This window comes from Oryzias latipes, chromosome 12, assembly GCF_053564925.1.
Source record: "Oryzias latipes strain Hd-rR chromosome 12, Olatipes_Hd-rR_3.1".
Lineage (NCBI taxonomy): Eukaryota > Metazoa > Chordata > Actinopteri > Beloniformes > Adrianichthyidae > Oryzias > Oryzias latipes.
Window position 1 is genome coordinate 23662894 of NC_136248.1, and position 13283 is coordinate 23676176.

A 13283-nucleotide genomic window follows, 5' to 3' on the forward strand; every position below is an offset into this window, starting at 1 on the left:
TTCACAAGCATTTATTAAACGTAGTCGTTGTATTCATTTTATAATCTGTTCTTGGGTTGAACGCTAGGGGCGCTGTTCAGGGTCCCAACCGGAAGTAGGTCTGTCTTGAACTTTGGTGCTTCCGGAGAAAGATGGAAACCCCGGCGAACAAACGTGGATATTAAAAAACACCAACATTTTTATTAAAGTCAAGATGTTTAAATATTAGCTTGCATCTATTTTTTTAGTTAAAGTTGACCATTTGTCTTCACTGCAAACTAAACGGTAAGTTATTTATTTACGAAGTTACAGGCGGTTAGCAGCTCTTATAGCTAGCTTGTTGTTAGAAGCTTGATTTGTTCCCTCTCCTCTTCTTAGACCTTATAATTTTTGTTTTACAAGTCAACAATTTCATTTTTACGTTTTTTTAGTAAATATCCGATTATTTACATTATTACAGCCTCCTTCGTTTTCGTTGCACAAAATGGTAAAAAAAAGAAAAATCCACTTCAGAAAATCTGCAGACATGAGTGAAATTCGTGGGTAAAATCCAGTCCAGGGGCCTCATTTATAAACGTTGCGTACGCACAAAAGAAGGCATACGCCAGTCTTTACGCAATAATTGAGATTTATAAAAAGCAAACTTGACGGGAAAATGTGCGGTCCTTCACGCAAGGTCTGACCCAGGCGTACGCACAAAAACGGATGAAATGAGAAACGGCGACACCGTCGGCAGATGGAAGAAACACGTGAAAGTGAAAATGAGAATACTGCCTCTCATAAATAACATGAAGACTTCACAAAGCTAGTCTTACAATTAACAGCCTACACGAACACCTTTTTGATCGATCAGCAGTGAAACAAACAAAAAAATTAAACGGAAAATACAACAGAAATTCAAATGAACACTTATTTGCAAAAAGAAAACCCGGTACATCTGGCGTGTCGGCGTTCCCCCTGCGCCTCAGTCACCACACTCCACTTAAAAAGGATTCCCCAATTATTGCCGCCAGTGTCCCCCCACCCGTGGCAGACACACTCTGGGGATGCAGCGCTAGACGTTTTTTTGCCTCGACTTTGATGTCCGACCATTTCTTTTTTATTTCGGCCACGGTCCAAGTAGGGTTGGGCGATGTCCCCTAATTTGGCCGTTGACGATGTTTGCTGTCAACCATCGGGATGGACGATGACATCCTGGGGGGGGTGGGGGGGGGGTATTTTTACATTTTTCGTTCTTATATAACTGCTATTCGTTATTTTGCTTTTTTCATTTTATTTCCCAACTAATGGTTAATCCGCGATGATCCAGTATAAACTGAGGGGAGTGACTTTAACAGAAAAAGTAACAAACAAGATAGAAAAGAAGTGTAGTCGCTCCCGCACTTAATTAGTGAAGTGGACCGGCGGAGCGCGGACTTAAAGCTTTGTGTTTGATGGGAAGGGGGGGGGGGGGGTACATGAGCGGTATGTGTGGGAGATTTAAGACTGCGATCCGTCCCGCAGCTCTAGGGGTACAAGCAACCGAACTCAGAACCGGGTCTAAACGTGTGTCTGAGCACAGCTCGGATCGTCAGCACACACAGCGATTTGAGCATCAAAGCAGAAATGTCGCTCAGTCCTTAGAAAACATTCAAACAACCACGTGGATTTGTGTTTCCAGTCGTGTCCCGACTAAATAAAGGCTGATGTTATTCTTACACGTTTACGTGCAGCGCCACCCAAAGCTAATGTTGTTAGCCCGTGTTAGCATACTGCTAATCCTGGCTCCGTTCAGAAAAAGCACTGACCACACGGATTAAAATTCAAATGATGAGCGAACAGGTGTTTCATAATAACCGTAACATTATTAAAAGCACGTTTAGAAGATCGTCTCGTATTTTACCGAGCTGACATGTCAATATATATAGCCGCTCGGTGCTGTTATCGTTTTGTATTGAATTGTTGCATTCAATAAAGTTTGGAAAAAAAGCCGCTCGGCGGAAGTTGTATCCCCTTCCTGTTTTCAAACTGCGCATGTGCGAATACTGCGCATGTGCGAATGATTTATTCCGACCGAAATTGTGACCTTAGTGAACGTTTTTATATTCTGAAAACATTTTTCTGGGCCCATCTACACGGTTGGATTCTAATACGACCATTGATCCCATCAAGATATTTTGTACATGTAACCGCGGCTTATGGTGTCGACGCGCAACGTGGCGGGGGCGTGGCATCACGATGGTGGTCTCTCCATCGGGATGTCAGTCACCCATCACGATGGACGATGATATCGTCCATAGGCACAACCCTAGGTCCAAGGTTGTGAGGCTACAGCATTAACGGCGTCTGCCACCGTTTGCCACTCACGTGCCTTTTTGGCATTAGTTATGCCAACACTGTGCCCTCCAAAGAACACTTTTCTCCTCTTTTACACCTCGGCAACGATAAATTCTACTTCACATTGAGTGAAGTAACGTTTTTTCATTTCCTCTCTGTGTTTGCCATGGTTTAGCAATCAATGAATATTCATTAGTGGGCGTTTCACGGACTATGTATGGGCAACTATGGGCGTGTCACGAAGCAGCAAAAGCTGCGCTGCATTTATAATTGGTTGTGATTTATTAAGGGAAAGATGCATAGGATGTGCGTGCGCACGGTTTTATAAATCCGAATATTTCTGTGCGTACGCACGTCCTATGTTTCATCCGTACGCCAATTCTGACGCAAATTCTACGCAAAGTTTTATAAATGAGGCCCCAGATCATCCACTTTTTGTCGCAGATGGGGAAGGCGCCGAAGAAGAGGAGCCTTGCTGATAAAGTCCGCAAAACCAAGACCAATGCAGCCATCAAAAACAACCCGTTTGAGGTGAAAATCAACCGCAAGAAGTTTGAAGTTCTGGGAAGAAAAACCAAACACGACGTTGGTCTGCCAGGAGTCTCTCGATCCAAGGCCATCAACAAGGTAACAGATGACAGAACCTCCAGAGATTTATCTCTGAACTGATGGGTTTTGAAATCAAAAGTTCGTTCATCTTTGGGTAGAATAAAAAAATCAGTTTAATTTTCAAATTTTGATTCTGTTTGTTTTCAGATGATCAGACTGAACAATCATCTCTTCTTGCATAAATAAATATCAGAGAATGTAAATTTTCCCTGAAAATACATTTTTAAAAAAGTTATAAAAAATGTAGTTCTTAAATTTAAAAAATGTATTTATTTCAAAGAAATCAATTGGAATAATTGATCTTTTCAAACTTATTTAAATCTTTTAAAACAGGTTAGCAAACCATTTGTCTTTCCTCATAATTAAAACAAAAAATGCCTAAACATTAAAGAATGGAGTTTTATTTAAGCTGCTTTTAAAAAAACTCCTAAAAATCCTAAAAGCTTCGTATTCAACGTTAAATGAGATATAAGGAAAACTAAAGTCACCGAATCTGACAGCCGACTCTTTGAGAAACCATCTTCTGTGCTGTCTATCAGGGAGAGCTCAACAGTCCAGTTTTCATTCTAGCTGCCTGAAAGGTTTTTATCTGTCTGAAGGTATAGCAAGCATAAACTTCAAGCAGATCTTGAGTTTAGTTTGTTTTGTTTTGCAGAGAAAGGAGACCCTGTTAAAGGAGTACAAGCAGAAGAACAAGGCCAGCAAATTTGTAGACAGACGACTTGGAGAGTATGACGCCAAGATCGCCCCAGAAGACAAAATCCTCCAGAGGTTTGCCCTGGAAAGACAGGTCAGTCGCATGATCACCATAAATCTTTTGCTTTTACTGTGGAATTGGATTATGTGGTAAAAGAAAAACAACTAATTTTTGTTTAAGTTTTATTTTTCTCTTTCATTTCAGCGCATCCATGAAAAAAAGGACATGTACAACCTGAATGAGGAAGAGGAGCTGACTCACTATGGGCAGTCACTGGCTGAAATGGAGAAATTCAATGACATGGTGAACAGTGACGATGAGTCAGAGGAGAAAGGCCTTTTATCAGGTGAGTTTGAAGCAGATGCTCATAAATGATGCTCTCCTGGCCCAAAGCCTTTATCTTTTTCACATTAGAGCTGTCTTTTTTCTCCATTTTTCTCCAGGATTTGTAATAGAATATTGCAATTGAAGTGGGTTTCTTATGAGCTCCTTTACGCTTTCAAAAAAACATGTTTTTCTCCGTAGAAAACTATCACACCTGAAGTTTACGAGGACTGTTGTCAAATTTTCCGTTTTCTTTCTCCTCGCTTGTGTTTTTGCCTGCAGCATGAAAGCTCTGTTTCACATTTGTGATTTTATATATATATATATATATTTTTTTTTTTCTTTTTAATTAGCTGAGCTGACTGCCTCCCACTTTGGAGGGGGAGGCGGAGGAGGCCTCCTCAGGAAAAAAACCTCAGGCGAGCAGCAGCAGGAGGACGGAAACCAGCGGGCCAAGTCCAGACAGGAGCTCATCGAAGAGCTCATCCACAAGTCCAAGCAGGAGAAGGTGTTTTGCTGTTTTCCTTTTTCAAAGTGCTGAGGCTCCGGAGCTTTCTCCCTGACTGGTGTTTGTCCTCAGAGGGAGCGGCAGGTGCAGAAGGAGGAGGCGCAGGAGCTGACGGAGAAGCTGGATCAGGAGTGGAAGAGCATCCAGGCTCTGATGGTGAAGAAAACGGCCAAAGCCGAACACACCGACAAACCAGAGGAGAAACCCAAAGTACGCAAACGCCGCCCTGTCGCTAAGCTCTTACCTGCGTACGACGACGCTCGCCATTCATCTCTGCTTCCTGGTTGCAGCTCGATGAATACGACATGATGGTGCGGGAGCTCGGCTTCGAGATGAAGGCCCAGCCGTCGGAGAAGATGAAGACTCCAGAGGAGCTGGCCAAGGAGGAGAAGGAGAAGTTGCAGAAGCTAGAAGTGACGGAGCTTTTGATCTTTACTTTTTCCACGGAAATCTGTTCCTTGTATTTCATTTGCTCTGATCTCTTCCCAGGCCGACCGTCTGAGGAGGATGATTGGAGAGGAAGAGGAGACCAAAGCGCAGAGTCAAACCTGCATGTCTGCCGATGACCTGAACGACGGCTTCATCCTGGATAAACACGACAGGAAAACTCTGGCTTATCAGGTCTGCGTTTGAAACCTCTTCTGTCTGATTCCAACCGCTGCGCTCGTCTGATTCCACTGTTTGATTCCCACCAAGGACGGAAAATGGAACATTGAGGAGGAGGAGCGGGAGGCAGTGGAAGACGAGGAAGGAGAAACAGGAGAGAGTGGAGAGGAGCAGGAGTCTGATAAAGAGGAGGGTGAAGAAGAAGAAGAGGAGGAGGAGGAGGAGGCCAGCAGTGAAGAAGAAGAAGATGGGCAGTCAGATTTGGAGTCGGAGCAGGAAAGTGAGGCTGAGGAGAAAAACCTGAGGGATGAAGGGAAACCGAAGAAGACTCTTAGCAAAGAAGAGATGAAGGCTCATCAGCAGGCGGCCAAAGCGGAGCTGCCGTACACGTTTGCCGGTAAATTCACTGCTTACTTTGACGTTAAAGCAAAACGCCTCTGCATGGAATCTTTTCCTCTCCCCCTTTAATTTTCTGTCTGATGCGTTTCTTCCATTGGCTGGGTTTTTATTTTATAATTTCATCAATTTTTTTTTAATTAGCCCCTGAGAGTTACGAGGATTTGAAAGATTTGTTGTGCGGTCACACCCCGGAAAACCAGCGCCTCATAGTGGCCAGAACCCAGAAGTGCAACCACCCAAGTTTGGCTGTAGGCAATAAGCTCAAACTTCAGGTATGATTCAAATTCAACTATCAATTTAAGAATAAAGTTTTTATTTGTTTTTGTATGATGTTGCAGAAAGTGTTAAGCGTTCCCGCCTTTGTCCCCAGAAACTCTTTGGATTTCTGTTGGAGTACATCGGAGAACTGGCCCTCAGAACCTCTCCAGAACTCACCGCTGTCGATAAACTCCTCCCGTGAGTTTTAAGAAACGGCCTCACAAACATCCGGCCGGATGATTTCCTCATGTTTTTTGTGTTTGTAGGGAGTTGTACGCTCTGTGCCAGATGTTTCCTGAAGCAGCCGCTGCGGCCGTGCAGCTCGTCCTCGCCGACGCGGCTCACAGCATGGAAGAGCAGATTGAAGTCAGAGGCCACGCCCCTTTCCCCACCTTAGACTCGGTGCGCCTTTTTGTGTGCTTACTGAGGAACTTAGAGGAAAAGTTTTTGTTTTAATGATATTTGTGGTGTTCTTGTTTTATTTCTAGTCATTATTTTTAGATTCATAATTAAAGATGTTGGTGTTTGTCTCCTCAAATCCATCATTTCAGCTGATGTTTACTCCTTTTTGAAATGTTTGTGACAGATTCATTAACTAACATTTATTTACACAAATTTTGTCTTTGAAGCTCATTTACTTGAAGCTGACGGCGCTGCTGTTCCCCACCTCAGACTTCAGACATCCCGTCACAACGCCGGCGCTGCTGTACATCAGCCTGGCGCTCACAAAGGTAAAATCCAAACATCTGTGCAGCTGCTTACTGTCTACCTTTTTTTGAAGTTCTTTACATTTCTTTGATAAACTTTCTCTGAAACCTCCAGTGTCGGGAAGTGGATAATAGTAATAATAATCGAATTTCTCTTGAAAAACATCAAAAAGTTTGAGAGAAAAAGACAACATTTAGTTGTGAAATAAAGATAGTAGAAGGTTAAAAAAAAAACCTCTGTTCCTGTGTGAAAAGGTTCATGGGTAAATCAAAAAAGCTTTTTCCACAAACTGAATCTAAAAAATGAACAAATTCTTCCATCAAAAGAAATTCAATTATGCAAGGTCCATTATTAAAAATTTAGAAAAGCATGAACTACTGCATACCAGAGGTCAAGGGTCAGCAAACCTTAATGCTAAGTGAGCAGTTTCTTAATGACCAAAACCCAGCATCAAACCGTTTTTTGTGACCATTCATTCATTCATTCATTCATAAAATATTGCTTTGACATATTTACAGTAATTGAATTATAGCGTTGTTAGCTGCCTTGTTAATCATATCTAATAGATTGTAATGATTTTTTCGTTGGAGAATTTCTCCAGAACGTGAGCTGTGCTCCTTCAGTGTCCCGTCAGGTCCCTTCAGGACGCCACGGCGGGATTACTCCTGTGTTGCCTGGCGGTCGAGTACGTCTCCTTCTCCAAGCGCTTCCTGCCCGAGCTCATCAACTTCCTGACTGGATCGCTGCACCTGGCCGTGCGGGACAAAACCTCTCTGGGTTCGTTGAAGGCGTTTCCGTCTGGAACAGCCGTAACTCGTTGACCGTTTACGCCAATTCTAATGAATTCTGAAGCAGAGAAAAGCAGCTTTTCGCTGCTTTTCGCTGCTTTTCTCTACTTCAGAATTCATGGTAATACAAATTTGGTAACACAAATTTGCTAGCGCTCCCGTGTTAAACGCTGCATCGTTGGATAAACTTGGTTGCAGGTTACACCGTGGTGCCGCCCTTCAGGCCAGCGGGGAAGTGCAGCGACCTGCTGGTGCTGTCGGACCCGGAGTCGTGCCGCAGCTGGAGAAAGAAACCTCTGCCGCTGTCTGCTACCAGATGTTTGGAGCTCAAGAGCGACCTGGACAGAGATCATCACAGGTTTGGCATTCTTCTTCTGCTGCTTGGGGCTGTCTAGAGATGGATTTTACCCCCAGATGTGGTCAATTTACAAAAAATATTGATCTATTTAGTGTTTTTACTCACTATTGTGGGTTTGTCTTTTAAATAACTGAGGCTTTGGGGCTTTTCAGTTTCAACAAAGATGCAAAAATTGTTCATGAAAGTGTTAAGAGTGTTAAGTGTCAGTGGAAATGTTGTAGCAGATGTGCCGATATCAAACCAGAGAAGCATGGAGACCTGATGAGGAGGAGGAGGAGGAGGAGGAGGAGTCTTCCTCACAGCAGGCAGACCATCATACTGTTTATACCTGTGTGGTCTGAGGCGCCGGCAGGGATTCACACAGCAGCCGGTGTGTGGGCTCAGAGAGAAGCATGCATGGACTCTACAGTTTATCCAAAAATTTACTGCAACTCGACTTCAAATCTGTTCCTGTAGAAAAAAACAATATGTTATTTATTAAAGAAATAAGATTCTTAGCTGTAAATAAATGAAACATTAGTTTGTTTGATGTTATATTTAAAAATAATTAATATTTTTTAAACCATTGTGTGAGACTGTCCAAAAGGTCACTTTTATTTGGACTCTAAAGTAAAATAAAAAAAACAGAAGTTCCACTTAAATATGGAAATCTGTTTTTCATGGTCTCCCTGTTTCACTTTTTTTTGTTTTTTTGGTGTGTCCTGATTGGCTGTGGACCTTGTCAATCAATCTCCTCTGTGCCTTGTCGTCTGTACAGAAAACCTCAGTTTGCCAAACAGATCTTTGGTTTCATTTTTATAAAACTGAACTTATTTTTCTCAAAAGGCTTGAATTTTAACAGTTTAAAGTTCCACATAGTTTCTCCCCCCTTACCCTCTTTGTTGCTGGGCGCTCTTTTTTTCGCCCCCTCTCTCTAGCTTACAGCCCCTCACAACCTCAACCTGACATTAGCGGTGCAACAAAAATGTTAAGAAATATCAGAGCCATCCAGCCGTACAGTTCAGATCCAGATGTCAGCTCAGGCGAGGAAAACAAAGACGTACATGGATCCATTTGTCTGCAAGCGGATGCATCGGAATGGAGCGGAGTGTATTTTCTATGTCACAAATAAGCTCTTTTTTTCAAACTGCATTTTTTTTCATTTGCTCCTGATTACGATTGAAATGAAGAAATACTCAGAGATGCAATTTTAGGTCCTCCATCATCAGAAAAATATTAAAGCTTGAAAGTGTTAATGTAGAGGGGAGTCTTACAGCACTAAAGCATCTGGAATGATTGTAAAGATGAAGATGACTGCTTTGACTGCTATTGTGAGTTACTTTTAGAGCGCATCGGGAGATAAATAATGGGAACTCTGCAGGTTGACGTGTTTGTCAGTGTGTCTGGATTTGGTGAAGAGGTGCTGCCTGCTCTACAACGACCTCCCGTCCTTCAGCCATGTCTTCCAGCCCGTTGGCTCTCTTCTCTCCAAGCATCTCTCCATCCAGACGCTCCCAGAAGCTTTGCAAGTGAGCGTCAGGCTGTGGTTGAAAGCTTCCCTCCACGGTCGTCTTCTATCAGCTAGTTAGGAGTGTTTGTTTGCTGCAGGAGCTCCACCGTGAGATCATGGATGCCATCAGCAGCGCTCCGACCACTCACCGCCATCTGGTTTTCAACAAGAAGAAGCCCATTCCTCTGAAGCTGCTGACACCCAAGATTGTGGAAGTGTAAGTTTTTAAAGAAGGGACTTTAGATTAGAGTGTTCAAAAGGCTGACGGTGTCTTTACTTTCTGGGTGTTTGATCAGCTTGGACTACGGAAAGAAGCGTGGTTGCACCAGGGAGGAGCGGGAGAAGGAGCGGCTGAAGCACAAGTATAAGAAGGAGTTCAAGGGCGCTCTAAGGGAGATCAGAAAAGACTCGCGCTTCCTGGCCAGAGAGAAGCTGAATGAGGTCATGAACAGGTATAGCAGAAACCAATCATCAAAACCTCTGCTGCCTTCCAGAAAAAAAAACATCAATCCTTTGTGTCTTTCTGTGTTTCAGAGATGCAGAGAGGAAGAGGAAGGTGAAGGAACTGTTTGGCAGTTTGGCCACTCAGGAGGGAGAGTGGAAGGCGCTGAAGAAGAGGAAGAGGAAGTGAAATTCCAAATCTTTTACGTGTTTATTTTTGGACTCCTAAAATTAACATTTGTGCTCATTTCAGGTAGTTTTGATGGTTTTGTACAGATGTGTTTGAAGGCTTCATAACTACATCAACATATCAGATGATATGAATAAAATGTGCATGAATTTGAACTAAGGTCATGATTTTTCTTTGGTTTCTATGAGATTTATGTCAGGTTCATGTTTAGTTTGAAGCCCAAAGGAATCATAGGAATTTGTCTTTTGTAGACATTTAGTAAAAACACTGCAAAAAAGAGTTTTTTAAAAAATCAATTACATTACAATTACCATATTTTTGGATTATAAACTATGATTTTGTTGCATAGTTTGTCCTGGGGGTGCGACTTTGTATTTTTTTTTTTCTTTTAATAAATGGGCTGATTGGTTCATAAAAGTTTAACTATCGACCACCAGAGGGCGCTGTGGGGCGCGTGTATCAGTATCTGCTTCTGACAGCAGCGCAGAAGAAGAAGCAATAGTCCAATTCTTCCAAAGTAACTGAAGAATTCAAGGGTTTTGGTGGTTTTGAAGTGATTTGAAGAGTTTAGTTGACTTGTTAGCATATTCTTTACAGTAATCTTAATATTTTTTCTTGTTAATGTTAATATACTAGATTCCTCCTATGTTTAATGAAGCTAAATATGGTTATGGTGGTAAAGCATTTATTTAATCCATTGTAATCTATTCCGTTACAATTTGCCTTTCAAGATGAAATATTAGTTCTTGTTCCCGTATTTTAAATACATTTCTCCTAAAAGTGCAACTTATACTCCAGTGTGACTTATAAATGATTTCTTTTTTCTTCTTTATTATGCAATTTGTGGTTGCTACGATTTTTTTAAATCCAGACCGATTTATAGTCTAAAAAAATACGATACGTGCAGCAAAACAAAACTATATGTAGAAGTTTTCAGACTTCTGAAAGGATAGTTTTTTGTGCTAATATACCCAAAAACAAAAGTTTTTCCATTAATATAAAAAAAAATCCATGTACACGCATACAAGGAATCCATAATCTCTGACATCATCCGTATTCTTCAACAACATGTTGGAAAATGTCTGTGTTGGTGGGACAAAGTAAAAGGGAGAAATATTGATAAAAAATAGAGGTACATTGTTGAGTTGGGTGGAGTAAAAATCAGTCGATATTTACCTCAGGTTGAATTTTTTTAAAGTAGAGAATTCTATGTATTACATCAGAGATTATTGATCCAGATAATATAAATGTTTTTGAATGATTTCTAGAAAGTGTTACTTTTTTTTTGCTTTATTCCGATTCCGTTCAAAAGTTTGATTAGTTCATCAGTTTTTTTTTTTTACTGCACATTCTGTATTCCTCATGTTTTGACACCAATTCCGTTTCCTTTAATGAATGTAGAGGTGAGTTAAAATACACACCACAGTGCTGAGGGACTGAATGAGCTTTATATAAGCACAGTGAGGCCAAAATTAGGCTTCTGAGGACAGACCTTCATTAAACAGCTCAGCCCAGCGGCTGCTTTCATAAAAAAGATCGTAATCAGATCTGCTGCTTCAGGCTCAACTTCAGTGCATTTTTGATCCACCTCTACATAAATGTTTCTCCACACCAGAAACAGCAGAAGTCGTAAACATTCTGAAGTCCACCAACAGCACACGCTCGTGTCCTCTGTCTGCAAGAATCACAAATAGATGACACAAGGCCGCTTTCACGCCCGCCCACACAAACACATTCACACACACACTGCTGCTGTCAGGGGGAATGACTCACTGTTTTTATCCCACTTTCTCAGCGGATCGTGATGAGTGTGAAGATGCTTTGACTTCCAGCTCAGCTGTTTACATTGTTTTCAGTTGCAGTCATTTTGCTTAACTAATGGTCATTTAGATAAATAATTACAAAAAGAAATTGATAAAAACACAAATAACACATATAATATTGAGTTAATTTTTAAAATAAAGCTTATGGTTAGTTATTGACCACCTTAACGTCCTAACAGGATAAAGAATAAATATTACGAGTGATAAAAATCTAATGGAGAACATGTAAAAAAGATTATGTAATAGAGAAAGAAACACTACAATCTTTGTTCATTATATCTGCAGAACATAAAAGGAGACAAAATGTCCTTATTTAACACCTCCAACACATTTTCTGCTATGAATCAGTGGGTGGCATGTCACGTTTTAGTGAGATTATTGAAAGAACGTATAACACAGACAAAAAAGAAAAATACAAATGAAATAAATTTACTTAAATTCATCATACCATCCGTGGAATTTAATACAAGACACTATTTTCATTTTTTGTATTTGTCCCAGTATTTGTGTTTTAGCATTAATTTGAAGCTCCTTTTATTACTCACACTTAATGAATGTTTTTTTTTTTTTTACATTTTATGCTCATTATGTTAAGATTTTGTTCAAAAATGCAAATGCTTACTTTAAAAAAAATCTGGGGTGGGGTTAAGTGCCTTGCTCAAGGACACAGTGGTATGTGGGGAAGCTAACCTCTTGCCATCATGTCAAACATTTTAAGGAAAAAATATATATATTTGAGTTGATTAATTTAGGGCAACCATGTAAAAAAATAAGAATAAAGTCAACCTTCACATTTAAAACAAAACAGAAATTCTTCAACTAACTATTTTATTTATGGCAATTTTTGTGTATTTTTCAGGCAAAAAACAGCATTTTTTTTGTAGTTTTTAATGTAAAAATTATATTGTTTACAAATAAACTTTCAAATCTTTTTACAGCCAAGCAAAATTTGCTTCTAGAAAGAGAAATTTAAAAAATGAATCAAATTGTGTTCAGTCAAAATCAATTTCATAGCTTGGAGTATAAATCAATAAGCATCTTAACATCTCTTAAATTTTGGCTTTTCTTTTTGTTTTGTTTTTTCCTTTTTTCGGGTTTGGTGTGTATGTTTTTATTTACTGGTTCCCCCTAGGTGATACTAATCCCATGTTGGTGCCACTTGGCAGCTCATGACGGTAATATGCTTTGTGGGGACATGTGTCAAACTTGGTGCTCTTTGCTGCACTGATGCAGATTTATAGTGACGAACACAACTGACCGGACAAAACTTTTTCTTTTTTGGTTTAGGTCCATATATGGCATCTATGTTGTCTAAAGTGTTGACTTTTCTTTTGCTGTTTCTTTGCGCTAAAAGAGATGAAAACCTGCGATCCCAACATTTCTATTAAAAAATTTTTTACCCATAAAAGCAAAGCTAAGGAAGTTTATTAAAGCATTTAACAACCTTCAAATTCCATTAGCGTCTGGCTAATAGGTATTTGTGAATTGCAGTGGTCCCTAAGCTACATTGCAGTTCACCTTTCCCTGGTATCAGGATTTTCTTTTACAGTGCGTTGTGTTCTGTATCCTGATTGGCTGTAGACCTTGTCAATCAATCTCCTCTGTCCCACATATCCTTTACAGAATGCATTAGTTTATCAAATCTACATAAATCTTCGATCGCTAACTGATCTTTGGTTTCATTCTATAATACTGGACTTATTTTTCTACATCATGGATTTGCTCTAGTTTTTTTAGAGATGGCAACAAGATGCTACTATCATTTACACACAAATAACCAAAACATTTTT

The 13283-nt window shown here is 40.4% G+C and overlaps 1 protein-coding gene across 1 annotated transcript; it reads left to right on the plus strand.

Annotated features, from left to right (window-relative positions):
- Positions 1–66: 66 nt before the first annotated feature.
- On the plus strand, positions 67–9825 carry nop14 (NOP14 nucleolar protein homolog (yeast)). The gene is made up of 19 exons (XM_004074584.4): positions 67–264; positions 2740–2922; positions 3560–3694; positions 3806–3947; positions 4279–4433; positions 4506–4643; positions 4724–4846; positions 4923–5054; positions 5130–5436; positions 5580–5710; positions 5809–5894; positions 5963–6098; positions 6326–6427; positions 7028–7181; positions 7391–7550; positions 8911–9058; positions 9138–9256; positions 9336–9491; positions 9574–9825. The coding sequence occupies exons 2-19, from the start codon at positions 2740–2742 to the stop codon at positions 9668–9670; spliced, it is 2604 nt and encodes an 867-aa protein (XP_004074632.1). The 5' UTR covers positions 67–264; the 3' UTR covers positions 9671–9825.
- Positions 9826–13283: the final 3458 nt, after the last annotated feature.

Coding starts and splice junctions, on each gene's coding strand:
- nop14 (XM_004074584.4), top strand. CDS start 2,740: ATGGGGAAGGCGCCGAAGAAGAGGAGCCTTGCTGATAAAGTCCGCAAA. Junction 3,948..4,278: donor GGAGAAAGGCCTTTTATCAG/GTGAGTTTGAAG, acceptor CTTTTTAATTAG/CTGAGCTGACTGCCTCCCAC. Junction 5,895..5,962: donor GCTGTCGATAAACTCCTCCC/GTGAGTTTTAAG, acceptor TTGTGTTTGTAG/GGAGTTGTACGCTCTGTGCC.